Source organism: Thalassophryne amazonica, chromosome 20 (genome assembly GCF_902500255.1).
Source record: "Thalassophryne amazonica chromosome 20, fThaAma1.1, whole genome shotgun sequence".
NCBI classification, from domain to species: Eukaryota; Metazoa; Chordata; class Actinopteri; order Batrachoidiformes; family Batrachoididae; genus Thalassophryne; species Thalassophryne amazonica.
The window spans coordinates 21,981,482-22,005,273 of NC_047122.1; the positions used below are offsets into that span (position 1 = coordinate 21,981,482).

General features: G+C 43.5%; 1 protein-coding gene across 1 annotated transcript; it reads left to right on the plus strand.

The window, feature by feature from the left end:
- The first annotated feature begins 7,808 nt into the window (after positions 1-7,808).
- LOC117501464 (serine/threonine-protein kinase Nek2-like) lies at positions 7,809-23,419 on the plus strand. Its single transcript, XM_034160366.1, has 7 exons — positions 7,809-7,838; positions 20,448-20,665; positions 20,778-21,015; positions 22,412-22,494; positions 22,582-22,708; positions 22,969-23,188; positions 23,394-23,419. Exons 1-7 carry the CDS (start codon positions 7,809-7,811, stop codon positions 23,417-23,419), a joined length of 942 nt encoding a protein of 313 aa, XP_034016257.1.
- Positions 23,420-23,792: the final 373 nt, after the last annotated feature.

Consider the following 23,792-nt stretch of genomic DNA (forward strand, 5'->3'; position numbering starts at 1 on the left):
GAACAGGAAGATGAAAGAGCACAGTGGAGTAAACACCGAAGGCTGGGATTGGTGGCTGGAAGGGATGGGAAAATGGAGGTCTTTGATTTCTTCACTATTAGTGTCTATAGCAGTATTTGCTGCAATTCTAACATTGTGTGGATGTTGTTGTATTCCATGTCTCCGAGGCCTTGTAAATAGAATGATAACCACAGCAATTAGTCCAGGACCAGGAGGGGGTCCAGCATCATATCCACTTCTGGGGACAGATGACGACAAGGAGGACGATGGCTCTCCTGACCTGTACCCAGACCAATGGAAGTATGATGACCCAGACACCGATGATGGTGACAATGATGACATCACCTCTGGGGTGTAAGCCTAGAGAAAACATACCATGATGAACCTCTTAGTGAAAATCTCAAAAAGAAGTGCTAAGCTGAGTGATGCCTACTGTATGTTTTAACAGGCGATAAACAGGAGGGGAATGTTAGAGATTTTGTATACATGTTATCACTGTTAAACGTTTGTACATTTGCCTTCTTTCTCATGAGAACGGTGTTGTGCTGTTTTGCACTTCACCCTGAGAACGTACGTGTTATTCAACCTTTTTTAGCTTTGTCTTCTTTCTCATGAGAATGGTGTTGTGCTGTTTTGCACTTCACCCTGAGAACGTACGTGTTATTCAACCTTTTTTAGCTTTGTCTTCTTTCTCATGAGAACGGAGATGTGCTGTTTTGCACCTGTCTTAATGCAATCCTGAGAATTCAATTTTGTTTTGACGTTTGTGATGTGGTGTTTAGTGTGAAGGAGTGTGGAAGACAGGACACTTCAGGCAGATGCAGAACAGCTGATACCTGCAACAGACGAACGAGATGTGCTGACCTGAAGTGTTCTTCCTTACAGCTGCACTTATTGACGTATGCGTTTATGTTATGGGAAGAAACTTGTCTTGCGTCATTACCCCCACCCTTAGGACAAGTTTCTTGTTTATGTGATGAGGGCGTCTCTTAATAAAAAGAGCGGAAAAGCAGGCCAGACTTTAGTGTAGCCTTGGTGTACAGCCTGGCCGCACTCCGCGCGTAATATTTGATTTTCTGTCTCACTGGTGTTTCTTGACTCTGTTTGTCTTGTTAAAGGTTTTAAAAATGTTTGGAGGAGAAAATACCCAACAGTAACCCCGGACGTCGGCCTCCAGGGACGCCCACCAGAAGCGCTGCCAGACGACTGCCACGGTTCTTCGCACCCCAGGATGACAGGAGAGCTTAGAACCGTGACAGAAGTCCAAAACTGCAGCCCTGGCTTCTGGTGGGACGTAAAGTTTGTTCTTCGGTCCGGTTCCGGGGTCCGGGTCTCGTGTCAGGGCCTCCCGGACGGTCTTCTCCACGTCCCAGGTGAGAGCGGCCACGATAGCGGACTCCGGGATGATGGGTTCCGGGGGATCCGACGGCTCCGTTTTGACCTCATCTTCATGTACCCGGGACAAGGCATCCGATCTTTGGTTTTTGGTCCCGGGACGGTAGGTGATCTGGAAGTCAAAACGGCCGAAGAACAGTGACCAGCGGGCTTGCCTGGGGTTCAGCCGCTTGGCGGTCCTGATATACTCCAGGTTCCGGTGGTCAGTGAAGACCGTGAATGGCACGGACGTTCCCTCCAACAGATGTCTCCACTCCTCAAGAGCCTCTTTCACCGCAAGGAGCTCTCGATTGCCGACGTCATAGTTCCGTTCGGCTGGGGTCAACCTGCGGGAAAAATAGGCACACGGGTGAAGGACCTTATCGGTCTTCCCGCTCTGGGATAGCACGGCTCCTATCCCTGAGTCCGAGGCGTCCACTTCAACCACTAACTGGCGATTAGGATCGGGCTGCACCAGAACAGGTGCAGACGAGAAGCGCCGTTTCAACTCCTTGAATGCGACATCGCACCGATCCGACCAGGTGAAGGGGACTTTTGGTGAGGTCAGGGCTGTCAGGGGGCTAACTACCTGACTGTAGCCCTTAATGAACCTCCTGTAGAAATTAGCAAAGCCTAGGAACTGTTGCAATTTCCTACGGCTTGTGGGTTGGGGCCAGTCTCTCACCGCCGCAACCTTGGCTGGATCAGGAGCGACGGAGTTGGAGGAGATGATGAACCCCAGGAAGGACAAAGAAGTGCGGTGGAACTCACACTTCTCGCCCTTCACAAACAGCCGGTTCTCCAACAACCGCTGCAGGACCTGACGTACATGCCTGACATGAGTCTCAGGATCCGGAGAAAAGATGAGTATATCGTCTAGATATACGAAGACGAACCGGTGCAGGAAGTCCCGCAAGACGTCGTTAACCAAGGCTTGGAACGTCACGGGGGCGTTTGTGAGGCCGAACGGCATGACCAGGTACTCAAAGTGACCTAAGGGGGTGTTAAATGCCGTTTTCCACTCGTCTCCCTTCCGGATCCGAACCAGATGATACGCATTTCTAAGATCAAGCTTGGTAAAAATTTTGGCTCCATGCAGGGGTGTGAACACCGAATCCAACAGGGGCAACGGGTATCGGTTGCGAACCGTGATTTCGTTCAGCCCCCTATAATCAATGCATGGACGAAGTCCGCCGTCTTTTTTACCCACAAAAAAGAAACCTGCGCCCATCGGGGAGGTGGCATTCCGGATCAACCCGGCAGCTAACGAGTCCCGGATGTAGGTCTCCATTGATTCACGCTCAGGCCGTGAGAGGTTGTACAGCCTACTGGACGGGAACCCACTGCCCGGAACCAAATCAATGGCACAATCGTACGGACGGTGGGGGGGAAGCGTGAGAGCCAGATCTTTGCTGAACACGTCGACAAGGTCGTGGTACTCCACCGGCACCGTCCCCAGATTGGGCGGGACTCTGACCTCCTCCTTAGCTTGGGAGCCGGGAGGAACCGAGGAACCTAGACACACCCGATGGCAGGTCTCGCTCCACTGAACCACTACCCCGGACGGCCAATCAATCCGGGGATTGTGCTTCAACATCCAGGGAAAACCTAAAACCACACGGGAAGTGGCCTGAGTCACAAAAAACTCGATCACCTCCCGGTGGTTTCCTGACACCACCAGCGTTACAGGTGGTGTCTTATGCGTGATCGGAGGGAGTAGGGAGCCATCTAGTGCCCGAACCTGTACAGGCGAGGTAAGCGCCACCAGAGGGAGCCCTATCTCCCTGGCCCATCTGCTATCCAACAGATTCCCCTCAGAGCCCGTGTCCACCAGTGCTGGGGCCTTCAGGGTTGAGTCCTCATAAAGGATCGTAACTGGGAGTCGTGTGGCGATGTGGGTGTGTCCCACGTGAATGTCTCGGCCCACCCCTAGCCCAGTTTCTAGGGGCAGGCGTTGGAGTTTAACCGCTCGGGGCAGTCTCTCATATGGTGCTCTATTGCACCACAAACAAAACAAGCTCCATGGGCTCGTCTCCTCTGTGCATCTGGTGCCCTAAATGTTGCCCTACTCGTGTCCATAGCTTCGTCAGTAGGGGGAGCTGTGGCCCCACGGAGCGCAGGGGCCGTAAAGCGTGGGGAAGGCGGAGTGCGGTCGGAACCGGAAGGGAGCGTGACGGCGCGTACCCGGCCACGCCCTTCGTCTCGTTCCCGCCGACGTTCTTCTAACCGGTTGTCTAATCGTATGACGAGATCGATGAGCCCATCTAAGTCCCGCGGTTCGTCCTTAGCCACCAGGTGCACCTTAAGAACCAAAGACAGTCCGTTTACAAAGGCGGCGCGGAGGGCAGTGCTATTCCAGCCGGATCTCGCAGCCGCAATGCGGAAGTCGACTGCATAGGCAGCTGCGCTCCGGCGCCCCTGTCTCATTGACAGTAGCACGGTTGAAGCGGTCTCGCCTCTATTAGGGTGATCGAACACGGTTCTGAGCTCCCTTACAAACCCATCGTATGTCAGAAGGAGCCGTGAAGTCTGCTCCCAGAGCGCTGTAGCCCAAGCGCGTGCCTCACCGCGAAGCAGGTTTATAACATAAGCTACTTTACTAGCATCGGTCGCGTACATAACGGGACGCTGTGCGAAGACGAGCGAACACTGCATCAGAAAATCCACGCACGTCTCCACACAGCCTCCGTACGGCTCTGGGGGGCTTATGTATGCTTCCGGGGAAGGTGGGAGAGGTCGTTGAACAACCAGTGGAACGTCAACGCTACGCACAGGGTCTGCGGGAGGGAGAGCCGCAGCGGCGCCCGGAGGGCGCGCTTCCACCTGCGCGGCGAGAGCCTCCACCCTGCGGTTCAGGAGGACGTTCTGCTCGGTCATCAAATCTAACCGAGTCGTGAAAGCGGTGAGGATCCGCTGCAACTCACCGATTACCCCTCCCGCGGACACCTGCGCGTCCTGTTCTTCCATTGGCCGTTCAACAGCCGGTTGACGCCCCTCGGGATCCATGACGCTGGCCGAGATATCCTGTTGTGAAAGTGTAGGAACACGGACCCACAACAGGGGGCGACAATGAACGGACAATGGAGGAATCAAATATACTGTTTTTACTGTTGTGAAAAAAAGGGCACAACAAATACAACTGATAACAATAGAGAGATTAAGTCTAATTCAAAGGTGTCGTGTGGGCAGGCTCGACGATAGGAGACGTCTGTCCAAGTCGAACCGGAACCAACCCGATCTCCGCCGCCACCGGACCCCGGGGATACTGGAGCCGCCAAGTCCCGAATTCCCAGGTGGCCACTGCCTCCGCTCGCCGGATCCGGTACTGCTGGCAGGAAACAGAAACAGTCAGGTGTGGGTGCGGCTGCACCCAGCAAAACGGAGGGTGGAGAGTCCACCTCCACCTCTCGTCAGGAAAATACTGGTGAGTGCAGGAGTGTGAGTACTTATCCAAGAAGTCCAATACAATCTCCCACTGTATTACTCACTATCTGCTATCCAACACACAAGCAACAAGGTATTATCGTCAAGAATACAATCGGCTGAGTACGTTACCTCTTAGGTATGGCGATATCTCGGCAAATGAGGTGGAGATGCCGTCCTGCTGATATACCTCCGTCTTGATTGGGATCAGCTGTCTCTAGTGATGGATGACAGCTGTCGTCCTGGCTGCTCCTGTGAGGCGGCAGCGCCCTCTGGTGCCTGGAGCCCACACTCCAGGCAGGGCGCCCTCTAGTGGTGGTGGGCCAGCAGTACCTCCTCTTCAGCGGCCCACACAACATGATTATTCAAAACCTTATAAGTAAGAAGAAGAATTTTAAATTCTATTCTAGAATTAACAGGAAGCCAATGAAGAGAGGCCAATATGGGTGAGATATGCTCTCTCCTTCTAGTCCCCGTCAGTACTCTAGCTGCAGCATTTTGAATTAACTGAAGGCTTTTTAGGGAACTTTTAGGACAACCTGATAATAATGAATTACAATAGTCCAGCCTAGAGGAAATAAATGCATGAATTAGTTTTTCAGCATCACTCTGAGACAAGACCTTTCTGATTTTAAAGATATTGCGTAAATGCAAAAAAGCAGTCCTACATATTTGTTTAATATGCGCTTTGAATGACGATAAGCAGGCGCCGGAAAGGGTGGGTGTTGATGGGGGAAGGAGGGGGTGGGGGGGAAGGAATGGAACATGCTTCAGTCCTGTGAAAAGCAGTTTATTGTCTTTGTGAGATGAGACAAACAGCCAATGTTCCCCAGGCTGAAACAAATCCCCCTGGAGGAAACATTCGGGCAATTTGACCTTCAGGCTTGATAAGCCTGTAATGTTATGGTTACAGCAGTGAAATCACTTTTTAACAGTTCCACTTGCACAACCAAATCCCAATTATGAATTAAGAATATTCCCAATTATGAATTAAGAATATTCACCGGCCTCTGAAATCTTCAGTTTCAACTGCAAGGCATGCATCTGCTCCAAGATGTCATCCAATTTGCATCTGAGTTCAAGAGTCATCGCAGTCTGAGAATGCACTGCCTTGGCAACCTCGTTAATCATGACAAACAAGTGAGGAGCCGTGGTTCTTGATGCCGCCGTCTTGCCAATTTTCCGGTAGATCAGGGCAGCACATAAGCCAAAAAGTACCTGCTACCATGAGACCAAAAATGAATAAATCCTCGACGTGCTCAACAGAGAAAGGCGCCAAGCATGCAACACGCCAAGACCCCCAGGAGTCGAAGACATAGCCCGCAGGATACGTTCCATCTGGGCAGGTAGGATCCCCCGGTCCTGACCTTCTTGTAGAAAAAATGGTGTCAATAGCGTTCAGAGACCAGCTGATCAATTCCATGGTTAATCCAATAGTAGTCCAATACATCCAGAATCCAATATAATTTGAGGAATTCACAGTCTGGTGAAGAAGGGACTTGAAGGTTAAAGGCAGAGAACAGAGATAAAGGAGAGTGGAGGAGATGCGACTGCCCTTGTCGGAGTCCCAAGCTATAAGAAATACTCAATTCTAAAAATTATCATTCTTTAATCAAAGTTTATACAAGTTTTGTGGAATCATCAGCAAGCTTATGTGTGTGTGTGTGTGTGTATATATATATATATATATATATATATATATATATATATATATATATATATATTCATAGTCAAAATACACCTCATGGATGCACTGGGACGCATCATCAGTGATGTATCCTGGGGTCATCGGGTGTTTCGGGTCTTGCAACATCATACACCCTCACCCAGGCCACCCAGCCGGGGGTGATCAAGCCCCGACTTGCATCCCAGTAGCAGCCCACGGATCTGCCCTCTTCACCCAAAGCCACCTGGTGGCCTTTTCGGCGGCTTTGCTTGCAGACTTGATGGCCCTCTTCGTTGCCGCTCCTACGATGCCCAGGCGGCTGAGGACCTTGCACAGAGACCACCCTGCAAATCCCCTGCAGCCTACCTCTATGGGCTTGTAGACCGTCTTCCAGCCTCCCTCCCTGCACTCCTCCACCAGTTCCTGGTACTTAGCCCTCTTCCTCTCATTGGCCTCCTCGATGTTTTCTTCCCAGGGCACTGTCAGCTCCAGTATCATCAGCTGTTTCGAAGACTGAGAGGTCATGATCATATCTGGGCGAAGGAATGTTGTTGCGATGTGCTGGGGGAACCTCAGCTGCCTATCCAGGTCAACCTGCAACTGCCAGTCAGCTGCTGTGTGGAGTAGTCCTGATGTCACATGTTGGTTTGCTCTGGGTTTTTCTCCAGATTTAACAAAGGAGATTGCCTTCTTTGGAGCATGATGGTTCTTGCTGGAGCTGATGGCTGAGGCTACACTCTCAGCGACTGCCTTAAGCACCTGGTCATGGCACCAACGATAGCGACCATTTGCCAGAGCCTTTGGGCAGCCACTGAGGAGGTGTTCTAAAGAGCCTCTACCAGAGCACAGTGGGCAGGAAGGTGTCTCACTTTTCCCCCACACATGGAGGTTCGCTGGACTTGGCAGAGCATCGTAGACAGCTTGCACCAGGAAGCGGACCCGCTGAAAATCTGGCTGCAAGATGTTTGTCCAGGTGATCCTGCGCTGTAGTGTGCTCTCCCACCTTGTCCATGCTCCCTGTTGCCGTAGTCCTACTGCCCTGCTCACCTGCTCTTCCTCCACACCCGCTCTGACTTCCTCCTGGTGGTGCCTTTCCTGGCTGATGAGGATCTTTGGGAAGTAACCCAAGCCTGCTCTGCCTGTTGCCACAGTGCCTACCAATGCCTTCTGTCTTAGGTGTGACTCTGCCAGCTCCACTGCTTCCCATGCCTTCCACTTCCTTCCTGTCCTCACCTCGATGCCGGCTGCTGACACTTTGCAGTCCTTTGAGTCCCTGTACTGTAGAATTTCTCTGGTGCATACCACCATGAACTCTTCTGTGAGACCACTGAGAGGAAGCTGCAGGATGTTACTCGTTCCGTACAGGGCAGCACTGGTAAGGCTGCGAGGAAGTCCCAGCCACTTTCGAAGAAAGCCACTGATCTTCCTCTCTAGGGACTCAACTGCTGTTATTGGGACTGCATAAATCAACAGGGGCCACAGGATGCGGGGCAGGATTGATATGACACATATACTCAACAAAAATATAAACGCAACACTTTTGGTTTTGCTCCCATTTTGTATGAGATGAACTCAAAGATCTAAAACTTTTTCCACATATACAATATCACCATTTCTCTCAAATATTGTTCACAAACCAGTCTAAATCTGTGATAGTGAGCACTTCTCCTTTGTTGAGATAATCCATCCCACCTCACAGGTGTGCCATATCAAGATGCTGATTAGACACCATGATTAGTGCACAGGTGTGCCTTAGACTGCCCACAATAAAAGGCCACTCTGAAATGTGCAGTTTTATCACACAGCACAATGCCACAGATGTCGCAAGATTTGAGGGAGCGTGCAATTGGCATGCTGATAGCAGGAATGTCAACCAGAACTGTTGCTCGTGTATTGAATGTTCATTTCTCTACCATAAGCCGTCTCCAAAGGCGTTTCAGAGAATTTGGCAGTACATCCAACCAGCCTCACAACCGCAGACCACGTGTAACCACACCAGCCCAGGACCTCCACATCCAGCATGTTCACCTCCAAGATCATCTGAGACCAGCCACTCGGACAGCTGCTGGAACAATCGGTTTGCATAACCAAAGAATTTCTGCACAAACTGTCATAAACTGTCTCAGGGAAGCTCATCTGCATGCTCGTCGTCCTCATCGGGGTCTCGACCTGACTCCAGTTTGTCGTCGTAACCGATTTGAGTGGGCAAATGCTCACATTCGCTGCCGTTTGGGCAGGAGATGTGTTGCACTGCATGAGGCAAATGGTGGTCACACCAGATACTGACTGGTATCCCCCCAATAAAACAAAACTGCACCTTTCAGAGTGGCCTTTTATTGTGGACAGTCTAAGGCACACCTGTGCACTAATCATGGTGTCTAATCAGCATCTTGATATGGCACATGGTGTGTGTGTGTGTGTGTGTCTATTGGTACCACATCATGAACAAAAGTGGATGGATAACAAACATCATGATGGATAACACAGAAACCATGGAAATAAAAGATAGTTGCACTAAAAGAATAAAACACCACTTTACAAGCTACAGGAGAGTTAGTTTTCCCTGCAGTGAAAACATTTATTACACACAGATCAATGAGCTTCAGCCTAATATAAGTAATAAAGCTTGTAGCAACAACACCTAAAGCTCCAAAACTATGTACAAGTAGACCTAATAAATGTCTTAAAATAGTTTGTCCAACACAAAACACAACATGTGGTTAATAAGCCACTTATTATTATTATTATTATTATTATTATTATTATTATTATTATTATCATCATCTTTGTCTATATGCTGGAATAAGGCAGAGAACTCTTCAAATTATTGTTCATTACTTCCCATTTCAATCATACTCACAGGTGAAATGTTCATTCACAGCCTTTGATCTGGCAATTTGTACAGTTTATAGCTGCACATTAAGGTATTTTTTAAAGTAATTACAAAGAATAAAGTTTTGTGCGCCTCATTAAAGATCAATAGAAAAGAGCGTTCAGGAGCGGGACATCGGAGCGGTAATATGCTGGCCGGTTTGCTTCAAAATTATTGGCCAGTGAGCTATCCAGTAATATATAGAGATCAGTGGTTTACATGCACAAGAATTCACCTGTGCTTATTAGTTAGAAATCAATGTTTAGTACTTTGTGTGATGCACACAATACTATTATTTTCTCTATTTTTTTCAGAATGCTGGATAGGACAAAGGTCCAAGTCTCTCGTATCCTCTGGGTCTTATTGGTTCAAGTGCAAAATCAATGTGAAGGAGCAGAAATGCAGAAATTCAAAGATATTGATACTGTGTATTGCACATACACAGTATGTGCAATACACAGTATTTCTTTCAGTTATAAAGCCGTATATACATATGGTTCTCCTTTATAAATCTTTGTGCTCGTGGAAGTATGTGTATATGTACATGTGCCTGCTGTCCACTCCCAACTTTTTCCATGAATGCACATACACATGACCTCAAAACTCATTTTCATATAAAACCTGTCTCTACCTGCTGAAATGACAGATCCATTCAGTCAAACAGTGAGGAACAACATGGAAATGAAAACCTGAAGCAGAAGAGTATGACTTTGAGACAGTCCTCAGAGAGATGGAGAAAATGGAAAATGTGTTTCATTTGGTGGTCAGGCTTCTAGAATCATGAATAAAAGGAAACCTGCAGAATGGTAAAATAACAGAGGCAATCAGCTCATGCATAGAGGCTGTGACCTTTGTACCCGTGACACAAACAAACAAACAAACAAATGAAAACCATGACCCTGAGAGTGACCAGTATCTTGCTAAAAGGTGAACAAAAGAGACGACCAAGAGGAATGACCACCATGAAGAGGAAATGACAGTCAAGGAAATAGACTATCGTCATGCCAAATTTGGAGGCAAAAAAGCACAAATTGCAACCAGCAAAGTTTTTTTTTTTTTTTGGTGATTTTAGTATCTGACCTTCCTGTGACCTTGACCATTGACCTTGACCCTTTTGTGTGCTGAAAGCTATCTCAGTAGTACTGCTACATGTGATTTTACAAGAGTCTGCAATGATGATTTACACACTTTGTCACACCCTTAAAACATCTAAAATATCACCCCAATAGAGCGCTTCGCTCTCAGACTGCAGGCTTACTTGTAGTTCCTAGGGTTTGTAAGAGTAGAATGGGAGGCAGAGCCTTCAGCTTTCAGGCTCCTCTCCTGTGGAACCAGCTCCCAATTCAGATCAGGGAGACAGACACCCTCTCTACTTTTAAGATTAGGCTTAAAACTTTCCTTTTTGCTAAAGCTTATAGTTAGGGCTGGATCAGGTGACCCTGAACCATCCCTTAGTTATGCTGCTATAGACGTAGACTGCTGGGGGGTTCCCATGATGCACTGTTTCTTTCTCTTTTTGCTCTGTATGCACCACTCTGCATTTAATCATTAGTGATCGATCTCTGCTCCCCTCCACAGCATGTCTTTTTCCTGGTTCTCTCCCTCAGCCCCAACCAGTCCCAGCAGAAGACTGCCCCTCCCTGAGCCTGGTTCTGCTGGAGGTTTCTTCCTGTTAAAAGGGAGTTTTTCCTTCCCACTGTAGCCAAGTGCTTGCTCACAGGGGGTCGTTTTGACCGTTGGGGTTTTACATCATTATTGTATGGCCTTGCCTTACAATATAAAGCGCCTTGGGGCAACTGTTTGTTGTGATTTGGCGCTATATAAAAAAAAAAATTGATTGATTGATTGATCTAAGATATGCAAATGTTTTGTGATGACATCATCAAATGACATAACTTAAAACGTTTTAGATTTTGCATGCTCTCATCAAGCACTTTAATTTGGTGTATTACACAACATGTTTTACTGAAATCTGAAATTTAACCTACTTTAAGTTCACATTTGACCTCAAGGTAAACCCTGAAGGTCAAGGTCGATCCCTTATCCCAGGTAATGGCTTATGGGCAAGGCCATTCACTTTTGTCATGCCAAATTTGGTGGTAAACTTTTAAAATTGCAACCAGGAAAGTTGTTTTGTTGAATTTAATGTTTGACCTTCCCTTGACCTTGATGTTTAACCTTGAGTTTGATCCTTTTGTGTGCTGAAAGGTATGTAGATTGGACTGCTATAGGTGAACTTACATGAGTCTGCAGTAATGATTTACACACTTTGTCACACCCTTAAAACATAAAAAATATGCAAATGTTTTGTGATGATGTCATCAAATGACATCATAACATAAAACATTTGATATATTCTGGATGCTCTCATCAAGCACTTTAATATGGTGTATTACACGACATGTTTTACTCAAATCTGAAATTTAACCTACTTTAAGCTCGTTTGACCTCAAGGTAAACCATTTACTTCAAGGTCGATCCCTTATCCTAGGTAATGGCGTATGGACAAGGCCATTCACTTTTTTCATGCCAAATTTGGTGGCAATCTTTCAAAACTGCGACCAGGAATGTTGTTTTGTTTAATTTAATGTTTGACCTTCCTGTGACCTTGACATTTAACCTTTTGTGTGCTGAAAGGTATGTAGATAGGACTGCTATATGTGAACTTACATGAGTCTGCAAAGATGATTTACATGCTTTCTCACAATCTTAATAAATCTAAATTTTGCAGGTTATATTGTGATGACATTATCAAATGACATCATAACCTAAAACATTTTATATATTCTGGATCCTCTGATCACACTCTTTAATTTGGTGTATTACACCATGTTTTACTGTAATGTGAAATTTGACCCAATTGTGGGTCACCTTTAACCTCAAGGTAAACCCTGAAGGTCAAGGTTGATTGCTTATCCCAGGTAATTGCTTATAGGGAAGGCCAATCATGATATCCATGCCAAATGTGGATGCAGAATTGCATAAATGGTGACCAGAAAAGGTGTTTTGTTCAATTTAGTGTTTGACCTTCCTGTGACCTTGACCTTTGACCTTGAGCTTGGTCCTTTTGTGTGTTGAAAAGTATCTCCATAAGACTGCTATATGTGAACTTACAAGAGTCTGTAATGATGATTTACACACTTTGTCACACCCTTAAAACATCTAAAATATGCAAATGGTTTGTGATGATCAGTGATGCCGGTAACGCTTTACTTAGTAACGTGTTACTCTAATCTGACCACTTTTTATAGTAACGAGTAATCTAACGCGTTAATCTTTCCAAATCAGTAATCAGATTAAAGTTACTTCTCCAAGTCACTGAGTGTTACTATTATTTTTCATTGTGGGTCGACAGCAGCATTAAACTTGGTCCGTGGGCAGGAGGTCGGGGCTCGACTGAACTGCACACTTTAAGCGAACTGTGAGCTTTTCATCCACGGTTTTTTGCAGCTGCTCGACTCATCCTCACCTCTTAAAGCGCGGTGATCAGCACACCTGCACTGAGCTTTACAAAGACATGTTTATACTTTTTTCCCTCCTTTATTTAGAATTCTGAGCTGAGCCGCTCCAATCTGGTCGTTAAAAACAGCAGATCCTCCGCGATGCGTCAACAACTAACACTATTTTCCACTCAAATGCACCTAAACTCTCTTTCTGAGGACCTCATGATGTGAAAAAACAATAAAACTTTCTTACCTGTAAATCTGGTCATGTTTTCTGCATAAATAAATGTTATCCATTCTTTGTGCTCAAACGCCAAAGCAGGGGCGAATCTAGATGGAATGGGGGTGTGGGGCAAGGATGTGCCCCCCCCCACAACACCCCTAGATTAAAGGTCCAGTTTTCAAGCCGTTTTTTACTACAACTACTAATATTGCTTAAAATAATAATAATTTCGACAAGTAAAATGTTTAGAGAGAATTTAAATGTTAGAAAAATGTTAGAATTTAATAGTTACATTTATAAACAATGTAGGTTCGAAATTGCAAGTTTTACTGTTACAGTGCTGTCAACAGTTAAATATGAGGTCAAGAAAGGTCTTTATTTTACTTTTTATAAAACAAGTATTTATTTTCATTGAAGTCAAGAAAGGGTGACTATAAAGTAAGTTTTGGCAAAACAGGTATCATTGTCATGTTGAGGTGGCAGAGGGTTGTTGTCGGCAGCTGGGGAAAGTAACTAAAAAAGTAACTAGTAATCTAACTTAGTTACTTTTACAATTGAGTAATCAATAAAGTAACTAAGTTACTTTTTCAAGGAGTAATCAGTAATCAGTAATTGGATTACTTTTTCAAAGTAACTGTGGCAACACTGGTGATGATGTCATCAAATGACAGCATAACTTAAAACGTTCGATATATTCTGGATGCTCTCATCAAGCACTTTAATTTGGTGTATTACACGACATGTTTTACTCAAACTGAAATTTAACCTACTTTAAGATCATGTTTGACCTCATGGTAAACCCTTTAGGTCAAGGTCGATCCCTTATCCCAGGTAATGGCTTATAGGCAAGGCCATTCGCTTTTTTCATGCCAAATTTGGTGGCAAACTTTCAAAATTGCGACCAGGAAAGTTGTTTTGTTGAATTTAATGTTTGACCTTCCTGTGACCTTGATGTTTAACCTTGAGTTTGATCCTTTTGTGTGCTGAAAGGTATGTAGATTGGATTGCTATAGGTGAACTTCCATGAGTCTGCAATGATGATTTATACACTTTGTCACACCCTTAAAACATCAGAAATATGCAAATGTTTTGTGATGATGTCATCAAATGACATCATAACATAAAACATTTGATATATTATGGATGCTCTCATCAAGCATTTTAATATGGTGTATTATACGACATGTTTTACTCAAATCTGAAATTTAACCTACTTTAAGCTCATGTTTGACCTCAAGGTAAACCATTTAGTTCAAGGTCGATCCCTTATCCTAGGTAATGGCTTATGGACAAGGCCATTCACTTTTTTCATGCCAAATTTGGTGGCAATCTTTCAAAACTGCGACCAGGAAAGTTGTTTTGTTGAATTTAATGTTTGACCTTTTCTGTGCTAAAAGGTATGTAGATAGGACTGCTATATGTGAACTTACATGAGTCTGCAATGATGATTTACATGCTTTCTCACAATCTTAATAAATCTAAATTTTGCAGGTTATATTGTGATGACATCATCAAATGACATCATAACCTAAAACATTTTATATATTCTGGATCCTCTGATCACACTCTTTAATTTGGTGTATTAGACCAAGTTTTACTGTAATGTGAAATTTGACCCAATTGTAGGTCACCTTTAACCTCAAAGTAAACCCGGAAGGTCAAGGTTGATCGCTTATCCCAGGTAATTGCTTATAGGGAAGGCCAATCACGATATCCATGCCAAATTTGGATGCAAAATTGCATAAATGGTGACCAGAAAAGGTGTTTTGTTGAATTTAGTGTTTGACCTTCCTGTGACCTTGCCCTTTGACCTTGAGCTTGGTCCTTTTGTGTGCTGAAAAGTATCTCCATAAGACTGCTATATGTGAACTTACAAGTATCTGTAAAGATGATTTACATGCTTTGTCAAAACCCTAAAAAAAAATCTACATTTTGTAAGTTTTTTGTGATGACATCATCAAATTATGTCATCATCACGTCAAATGACTGTGTGTGTGTGTGTGTGTGTGTGTGTGTGTGTGTGTGTGTGTGTGTGTGTGTGTGTGTGTGTGTGTGTGTGTGTGTGTGTGTGTGTGTGTGTGTGTGTGTGTGAGAGAGAGAGAGAGAGAGAGAGAGATGCTTATCAAAGCATTTCATTCATTAGCTGTGTATGGAGCTGTGTGAGTTAGAAAACACACAGAGCAGTGAGACAAATAATGAAATGTCAGAAAGATTGTTCAAATTTTCCTGCAAGCTACAAAACTGGCAGATATATATCAACATGAGGTTATAGAAGAATTTTAACTAAGCAAGGATCCAAAATGTCCACCACTCTCCAAGATGGCTGCCATTTCTGTCAGTCTGCTTTAATATCACTGACTGAATATTGGCTTTATGACATTTGAGCCTTTGTGAGGAGCATTGAACATTGGCTTTATGACATTTGAGCCTTTGTGATGATCATTGAATATTGGCTTTATGACATGTGAGCCTTTGTGATGAGCATTGAATATTGGCTTTATGACATTGTGAGCCTTTGTGATGAGCATTCACAAAGCATTCAGAAGAAACATTTGTAGAAATATCCTTCAGAGGTGATCAGTTTGCAGAAGGAGCAGGTCACAGTTGAAACAGAGCAACAGAATGTCTTCTATCTACAAATATAAAGTGTTGGCTACAGTTGGTTCTGGCTCCTTTGGAAAATGCCTGAGAGTCAGAAGAATATCTGATGGAAAAGTAAGTAACACTGAAACTTTTTTCTGTTACACTTTGTGTAACAGTCAAAATGTGTTTAAACTCTAATCATCCAGTCTTGTATGTTTTTCTGCATGTGGTAAATTCTGGCTGTTCCTCGTTGTTCAACAGTGATCTTGCATTCATGATGAAGAGAGTTGCTGTGAAGTTTTGTGGAGGATGTTTCTGTTACATTATCTTGCATTAGCATTAGCAACCTCCTAAATCACTTTCTGGACAAAAAGTAATCCATGAGGATCCTGATGGTCTGACTGGATTTGATAGAATAATGTAGCCAAGTTTCTTGGTGTTAGACACAAATGATTAAACTCATGTTTAATGGTGAATGTTGGCTGTGTGATAAGCTAACAGTTAGCCACTTGCTCACACCGTCTTCATATCTGAATGTGTTTGATTTTGGATCTACTCCTGCACATAATTACCTTTAAATTATAAAAGACGGTGGTAGCTTCAACTAAATGTCTTACAAGTTTATCATTTTAGTGTAATCACAGTCAACTTTTGAGGCTAAGAAGAGACTTGATGTCTCCTCCAGAAAAAGTACAAAATGTTCTTATCTCTGATGTCATAATAGTCAAAAATATGTAACTCCTTCATAAAGTTTGCTTGCTGCTCTCTATTAAATCAATACTAGTGTGTTGTCCGCGGGGATCCACGGACTCTAGATTGGGTAGTGTTTATAAAAGATGTAGCTGACATTTTTGTGGTAAGAGTGGTAATAAATTAATCAAAGCTTCTATAATGAGTTGGAATGACGTGTGAGTCCAGAATGTTTTTAGAACCTGAGACCTCAACAATTTTTAGATGTAAACTCAACCCTTTTATCTGCTGTTAAATTCTATAATTTTTTTAATGTTATTTTACTGTCTTAATGTATTTATGAATTGTTTTGGTTCTTGCTATCACATATTATTATCAGACATGCACATAACTGGTACTCATGGTGCTTGTACGTGCTAAAAATACAACCCCAATTCCAATGAAGTTGGGATGTTGTGTAAAATGTAAATAAAAACAGAATACAATGATTTGCAAATCCTCTTCAACCTATATTCAGTTGAATACACCACAATGACAAGATATTTAATGTTCAAACTGACAGACTTTATTGTTTTTGTGTAAATATTTGCTCATTTTGAAATAGATGCCTGCAACACGTTTCAAAAAAGCTGGGACAGTGGTATGTTTACCACTGTGTTACATCACCTTTCCTTCTAACAACACTCAATAAGCATTTGGGAACTGAGGACACTAATTGTTGAAGCTTTGTAGGTGGAATGCTTTCCCATTCTTGCTTGATGTACGACTTCAGCTGTTCAACAGTCTGGAGTCTCCGTTGTATTTTGCACTTCATAATGCGCCACACATTTTCAATGGGCGACAGGTCTGGACTGCAGTCCAGAAGATCATGGGTTCAAATCCCCACCTGACTGGAAAATCACTATGGGCCCTTGGGCAAGGCCTTTAATCCCCTATTGCTCCCATTGTGTAGTGGGCGCCTTGTATGGCAGCACCCTGACATCGGGGTGAATGTGAGGCATAATTGTAAAGCGCTTTGAGCGTCTGATGCAGATGGAAAAGTGCTATATAAATGCAGTCCATTTACCATTAGTGTTCCAGAGCCCACGCAGTAAGATCCTTTCCACAATGATCTGATTTTAATGCAGTGCTGCCTGAGGGATCAAAGGTCACGGGCATTCAATATTGCTTTTCAGCCTTGCTGCTTACGTGTAGAAAGTTCTCCAGATTGTCTGAATCTTCTGATTATATTATGGACTATAGATGATGGAATCCCTAAATTCCTTGCAACTGAACATTGAGAAACATTGTTCTTAATCTGTTGGACCATTTTTTCACACAGTTGTTCACAAAGTGGTGATCTTCGCCCCATCTTTCTTGTGAATGGCTGAGCCTTTTGGGGATGCTCCTTTTATACTCTCACCTGTTTCCAATTAGGTGTTCTTTGACCATTCATCAACATTCCCAGTCTTTTATTGCGCCATCCAGACATACCAGTTATGTGCACCCCTGATTATTATTATTCATAATATTATTTTTATTATTGTTTTAGTTCTCCGTCTATTTATTTATTTGATTTTTAAATGGACCACAATGGAAATAAGTGTTTTCATTTTCTTGTGTCATCCATGTATTTTTAACATATTTACAATTACATTACGCATTTACATTGAACTTAAAATCACTCACTACACTCACACCTTTAATATAAAGATGACTTACCGACTTAGAATGGTGTGTGTCCAGAACATAGCCAGAAATTTCCATTCTTCTGTTTTTGCAGTGTTCAACCTTGACCCAAAATACATAAACATACCAAACAGCAAATGTCAGCTGTCAACAGTTTCTCTGTGATTGAAGTTCCATGCACAGTTGCTGTAAGCAGGTGCTTTTAATTTGACAAACAAAGACAGTGGCAGAAGACATTAAAAACACTACACATTTCACTCATGGTACCAGCATCAAACTGAAGTCTCTCATGGTAAGAGCAACATAAGACTAAAATGGCTAAAACAATAGTGTTACAAAACACAATCAATCAATAATGCTAACAACACTGTTAAACTACAGTGAGGAAAAAAAGCATTTGAACACCCAGGATTTTGCAAGTTCTCCCACTTAGAAATCAGGGAGCGGTCTGAAATTTTCATCTTAGGTGCATGTCCACTGTGAGAGACATAATCTAAAAAAAAAAAAAAGAAAATCCGAAAATCACAATGTATGATTTTTTAATAATTTATTTGTATGTTACTGCTGCTGCAAATAAGTATTTGAACACCTGTGAAAATAAATGTTAATATTTGGTACAGTAGCTTTGTTTGCAATTACGGAGGTCAAACGTTTCCTGTAGTTTTTCACCAGGTTTACACACGCTGCAGCAGGGATTTTGGTCCACTCCTTCATACAGATCTTCTCTAGATCTTTCAGGTTTGGAGTTTCAGCTCCCTCCAAAGATTTTCTATTGAGTTCAGGTCTGGAGACTTGCTAGGCCACTCCAGGACCTTGAAATGCTTCTTACAGAGCACCCCCTTAGTTGCCCTGGCTGTGTGTTTGGGGTCATTGTCATGCTGGAAGACCCAGCCATGAGCCATCTTCAATGCTCTTACTGAGGGAAGGAGGTTGTTTGCCAAAATCTCACATGACCCCATCCATCCTCCCTTCAATACAGTGCAGTCATCCTGTCCCCTTTGCAGAAGAGCACCCCCAAAGTATGATGTTTCCACCTCCATGCTTCACGGTTGGGATGGTTTTCTTGGGGTTGTTCTCATCCTCTAAACATGGTAAGTGGAGTTGATTCCAAAAAGCTCTATTCTGGTCTCATCTGACCACATGACTTTCTCCCATGCCTCCTCTGGATCATCCAGATGGTCACTGGTGAACTTCAAATGGGCCTGGACTGTGCTGGCTTGAGCAGGGGGACCTTGCTGCCCTGCGGGATTTTAAACCATGACAGTATCATGTGTTACTAATGTAATCTTTGTGACTGTGGACCCAGCTCTCTTCAGGTCACTGACCAGGTCCTCCTGTGTAGTTCTGAGCTTTCTCAGAATCATCCTTACCCCACATAGTGAGATCTTGCATGGAATCCCAGACCGAGGGAGATTGACAGTCATCTTGTGTTTCTTCCACTTTCTAATAAATAATCATAACAGTTGTTGTCTTCTACCAAGCTGCTTGCCCGTTGTCCTGTAGTCCATCTCAACCTTGTGCAGGTCTACACTTTTGTCCCTGGTGTCCTTAGACAGCTCTTTGGTCTTGGCTAAGGTGGACAGGTTGGAGTGTGATTGATTGAGTGTGTGAACAGGTGTCTTTTATACAGGTAACAAGTTCAAACAGGTGCAATTAATACAGGTAAAGAGTGCAGAATAAAAGGGCTTCTTAAAGAAAAATTAACAGGTCTGTGTGAGCCAGAATTCTTGCTGGTTGGTAGGGGGTCAAATACTTATTTGCAACAGTAACATACAAATAAATTATTTTAAAAAATCATACATTGTGATTTCTGGATTTTTTTTTTTTTTTTTTTTTTTTTTTTTTAGATTATGTCTCTCACAGTGGACATGCACCTAAGATGAAAATTTCAGACCGCTCCCTGATTTCTAAGTGGGAGAACTTGCAAAATCCTGGGTGTTCAAATACTTATTTTCTTCACTGTAACATAAACCACAATAACATTTAAAACCTCAAAACCCTGAAGTCCCTTGGTGCACTGCAGCACAATGTGCATTTTTATTAGCTAGCCAAGATTGCTAATTTCTCCACAAATATTAGTCCTGTCAACTTTCCGTTTTTGCAGGGTTCATCCTTAACCCAAAATACATAAGCATACCAAATGGCAAATGTCAGCTCTCCGTGGTTTGTGTGTGATCAAAGCTATACACACACACACACACACACAAGCCACTCGGCTGTTGCATTTGAACACACTTTCCCATTCAGTTGAATGGGAAAGTGTGTTCAAACCTTGAACTTGTTCTGTGTAGAATATATACTGTGACAGGAAGCTCGTGCCATATTTTCTATTCTGATATTATGTCTGAAAATTGTCATTTTGTGTTGTTTACTTTTAGTGTGGCCATTTTTTGTGCATTTAATAGCAAAAAGAGGTAATAATCTTAATGAATGCTGAAATATTGTATTTTATTTTGGAAACGATTTGATTTGTACTGTCTTTAATAAATCTATTGCTATCCGTAGATCCTGGCTTGCAAGGTGGTGAGCTTCAGGGACATGTCCACACGTCAACATGACAGGCTCCTCCAAGAGGTGGCGCTCCTGAAGAAGTTCAACCACCCAAACATTGTACAGTGTTATGATCAGTTCATAAACAAGAATAAGAAAGAGGTCTACATTGTGATGGAGTACTGCGAGAGTGGAGATCTGTCTCGTCTCATCGAACATGCCATCAAGAAAGGGTAAATATGTCATCCTTGATTGTCTTGGGATCTTTCCATCACACATACTATCATTTCAGGATACGCCATGTTGTCATGTCTGAAGGATTAACTTGTCTCTTTGTCCCAACAGGAAGTCAATAAAAGAAGAATTCATTCTTCAGGTTTTGGTGCAACTGGCTTCAGCGCTGAAGCACTGCCACAGACGTCCTGATGGGAGTGTTGTGCTACACCAGGACCTGAAACCAGCAAATGTTTTTCTCCAGAAGAACCTCACTGTCAAGCTCGGTGATTTTGGGCTGGCACAGATCCTTCCCACGAAGAACGACTGTGCACAGTCAACAGCTGGGACTCCCCTGTACATGTCTCCAGTAAGTCATTTTTCTTTTCTTTTTCTTTTTGAACTACCTTCTTGTGAGGGTAAATATCAGAGGTTTACAAGTGTGGGTCAATGCAGAGCACAAAGGGATCTCTCTCAGTCACAGTGGTCGTTTCTACACCAGGAGTCACCAAACTTTTCCTGGAGATGACCTGCCCTGCCTTGTTTTCCAACTCTTCCTGCTCCAGCCACTGCTGATTAACTAAGACAGGTTTGCTCGGACAAACAGAAGCTCGGAAACATCAGACTTGAAGAAACAGCTGGTTGCAGCAGGTACACATGGAAAACATGCAGGTCAGGTGATCTCCAGCTGTAGTGTTGGTGACCCCTGATCTACACCTTTAAACATGACTGTGGGTAGAGACATTTGAGGTTCTTTCATCATCAGGTTAACACTTGTGCTGAGGAAGGTCCATTTGTGTTCTGTGTCCAGGTCAAGAGGTCAGGCTGATGGCTCCTAAAGTCTGGAATTTCTCTGTCAGAAAAGACAAAATTCAAACAGTGATATTTACAACACAAAGTGTTTTCTTGTACCGTAATTTCCGGACTATAAGTCGCAACTTTTTCCACACGCTTTGAACACTGCGGTTTAAACAATGATGTGGCTAATTTATGGATTTTTACAGGCTTTCTCATAAGTGGAAATGCCTCAGCTGATGCTGTCCATTAATTGACTGAAAGATGCAGTCCTCATGCAGTGTAAATTCACACACACAATAAATATAAAGTCTTACCTGTTTGTTGCTGTGGATTCATCAATATGTCCTGAAGAAAACGATGTCTGAAAATACTTTAATTCCTTCTCGTGGCTGAAAAAAAGTCCCAGGAAATTTGCACCACAGTTGTGCCTCTGTCAGATCAGTCAGCGGAGCTCCATCTCCCCCCCACCGTGTCTCTGTCTTTGCGCCACAAGTTGAAAAAGTCACAGCGCCTCATTAACGTCTCATTTGCCACAGACACCAGGCGATCCAGACTGTACACAATGAAATTACCTCATGATCCACAAAAAAAAAAAAAAAAAAAAAAAAAAAAGTAAAATTACTCAGTTCTCAGTGTGGAGCTGAGAAATCGAACGACACCATGCACACGCTGGATGATGTGCTCACCAATATTTACCTGTAACACCTTCAGGAAAAAAAGCATTTATGGTATTTAATTTAAAAGTTAAAAAATCTTTCTGTTTAACATCTTTCTGTGTAAATATCTCATGTTACAACGTGGAGACCCGTGGCTCAAACACTATTTATGTACAATTATTTTTTCTTTTTAAAATTGGTGGGTGCAGCTTATTTTCATGTGCGCTCTATAGTCTGGAAATTACGGTAAATGAGAACACTCTCACCCATAATTGTGGACATCGTCTAAACTTTTTGTTGTTGTTTCTCCAGGAAAAAACAAAAGGCAAACTTTACAACGAGAAGTCGGACATCTGGTCTCTGGGGTGTCTGATTTACTACCTGTGTGCCTTAAAGTAAGACCTGAAACACAGTTGAGCTGATTTTACAGAATTTGTTGAAAGTAAATCCGAATACTTTTTGTTGAATTTCTACTCTTTTAGGCATCCATTTCATGATGATGGAGTTAAAAAATTGTCAGACCGCATCAACAGTGGGAAGTTCAAAAGAATCCCGTCCTGCTATTCGGACAAGCTGGACTCCCTCATCAGGGACATGCTGCAAATCTGTGTGAGTCACACGTTCATCTACTCTGCTGTTATTTCAGACATTTCTTGTCCGTCCTCTATGGTGATCTGATGGACGTGGTGAGAGTGCTGATTCATTCAAATGTAGCAATGCTTGTGGCCAGGTGAAATGTGGGCGTGTCCACTTGGCCTTCTCCAGCCAATGGGGTTCTCGAAACTCATGCATAAAGAAACACAGCCAATGGCCAAAATGTTAAAGTCGTGGGTTGGAATTTACTTGGTCTTGGTCTTCTCTTTTTCTAGGAGGACTCCAGGCCCTCAGCTGAAGACATCCTCAGCAGATGCCTGCAGACTGAGAAGGCTGCTGAGGAAAAGAAAAGATCACACAGTCCCGATCATCCTCTTCCTCCTCCCATGCCACCTGCAGACGTCAGGCCCAAAGAGGAGGAACTCCAGAAATCTCCAAAGAGAAAGAGGAAGCTGGAGTCTGGCCACAGTCAAAAATCCAAGCGCAGGCGGAAAGGTGAGCGTTTCCACCAACAACCAAGGAGGTTTTATTTTCAAGGTCAACTGCTTAAATTGACCTCATTTATATGGTGCTTTTCCATCTATATAGAAGCTCAAAGTGTGCAATGTTTGTGATGCCCTGCGAGTGAAGCGAGGGAATAGCGCCACCCTGGAAAAATTCTGCAAAATCAAGTGATTTCCCTCACAATTGGTGTTTGCAGGCTGTCGCAACCCTGCAGTGAGATGAGACTCTTAACATCTTAGTTTAGAAACATACTCATCGTTAAAAAAAATTTTTTTTTAAAAGATCTTACATTTACTTTCATTGCAGACAGTATGAACCCAAGACATTTCATATTTTGTGCAGTCAGCTTAATTTAATTTGTTCATATTCATCCATTCTTACATTTAAGTCCTGCAACATGTTCCAAAATGGATGGATATTTGGGGCAATTCATTTGAGTGATTAAATCATCACTTTTACAGTTAGTTTTCTTGAGAAAAGTCAGGGGATGGACACATGAACATTAAAAGACAAATCCAGTCTGGGACCATGTCCTGGTGCCGCACATCTCCACACCCACAACACCGTGGAACCCCCTGAGTCCTTCATGGTGCAC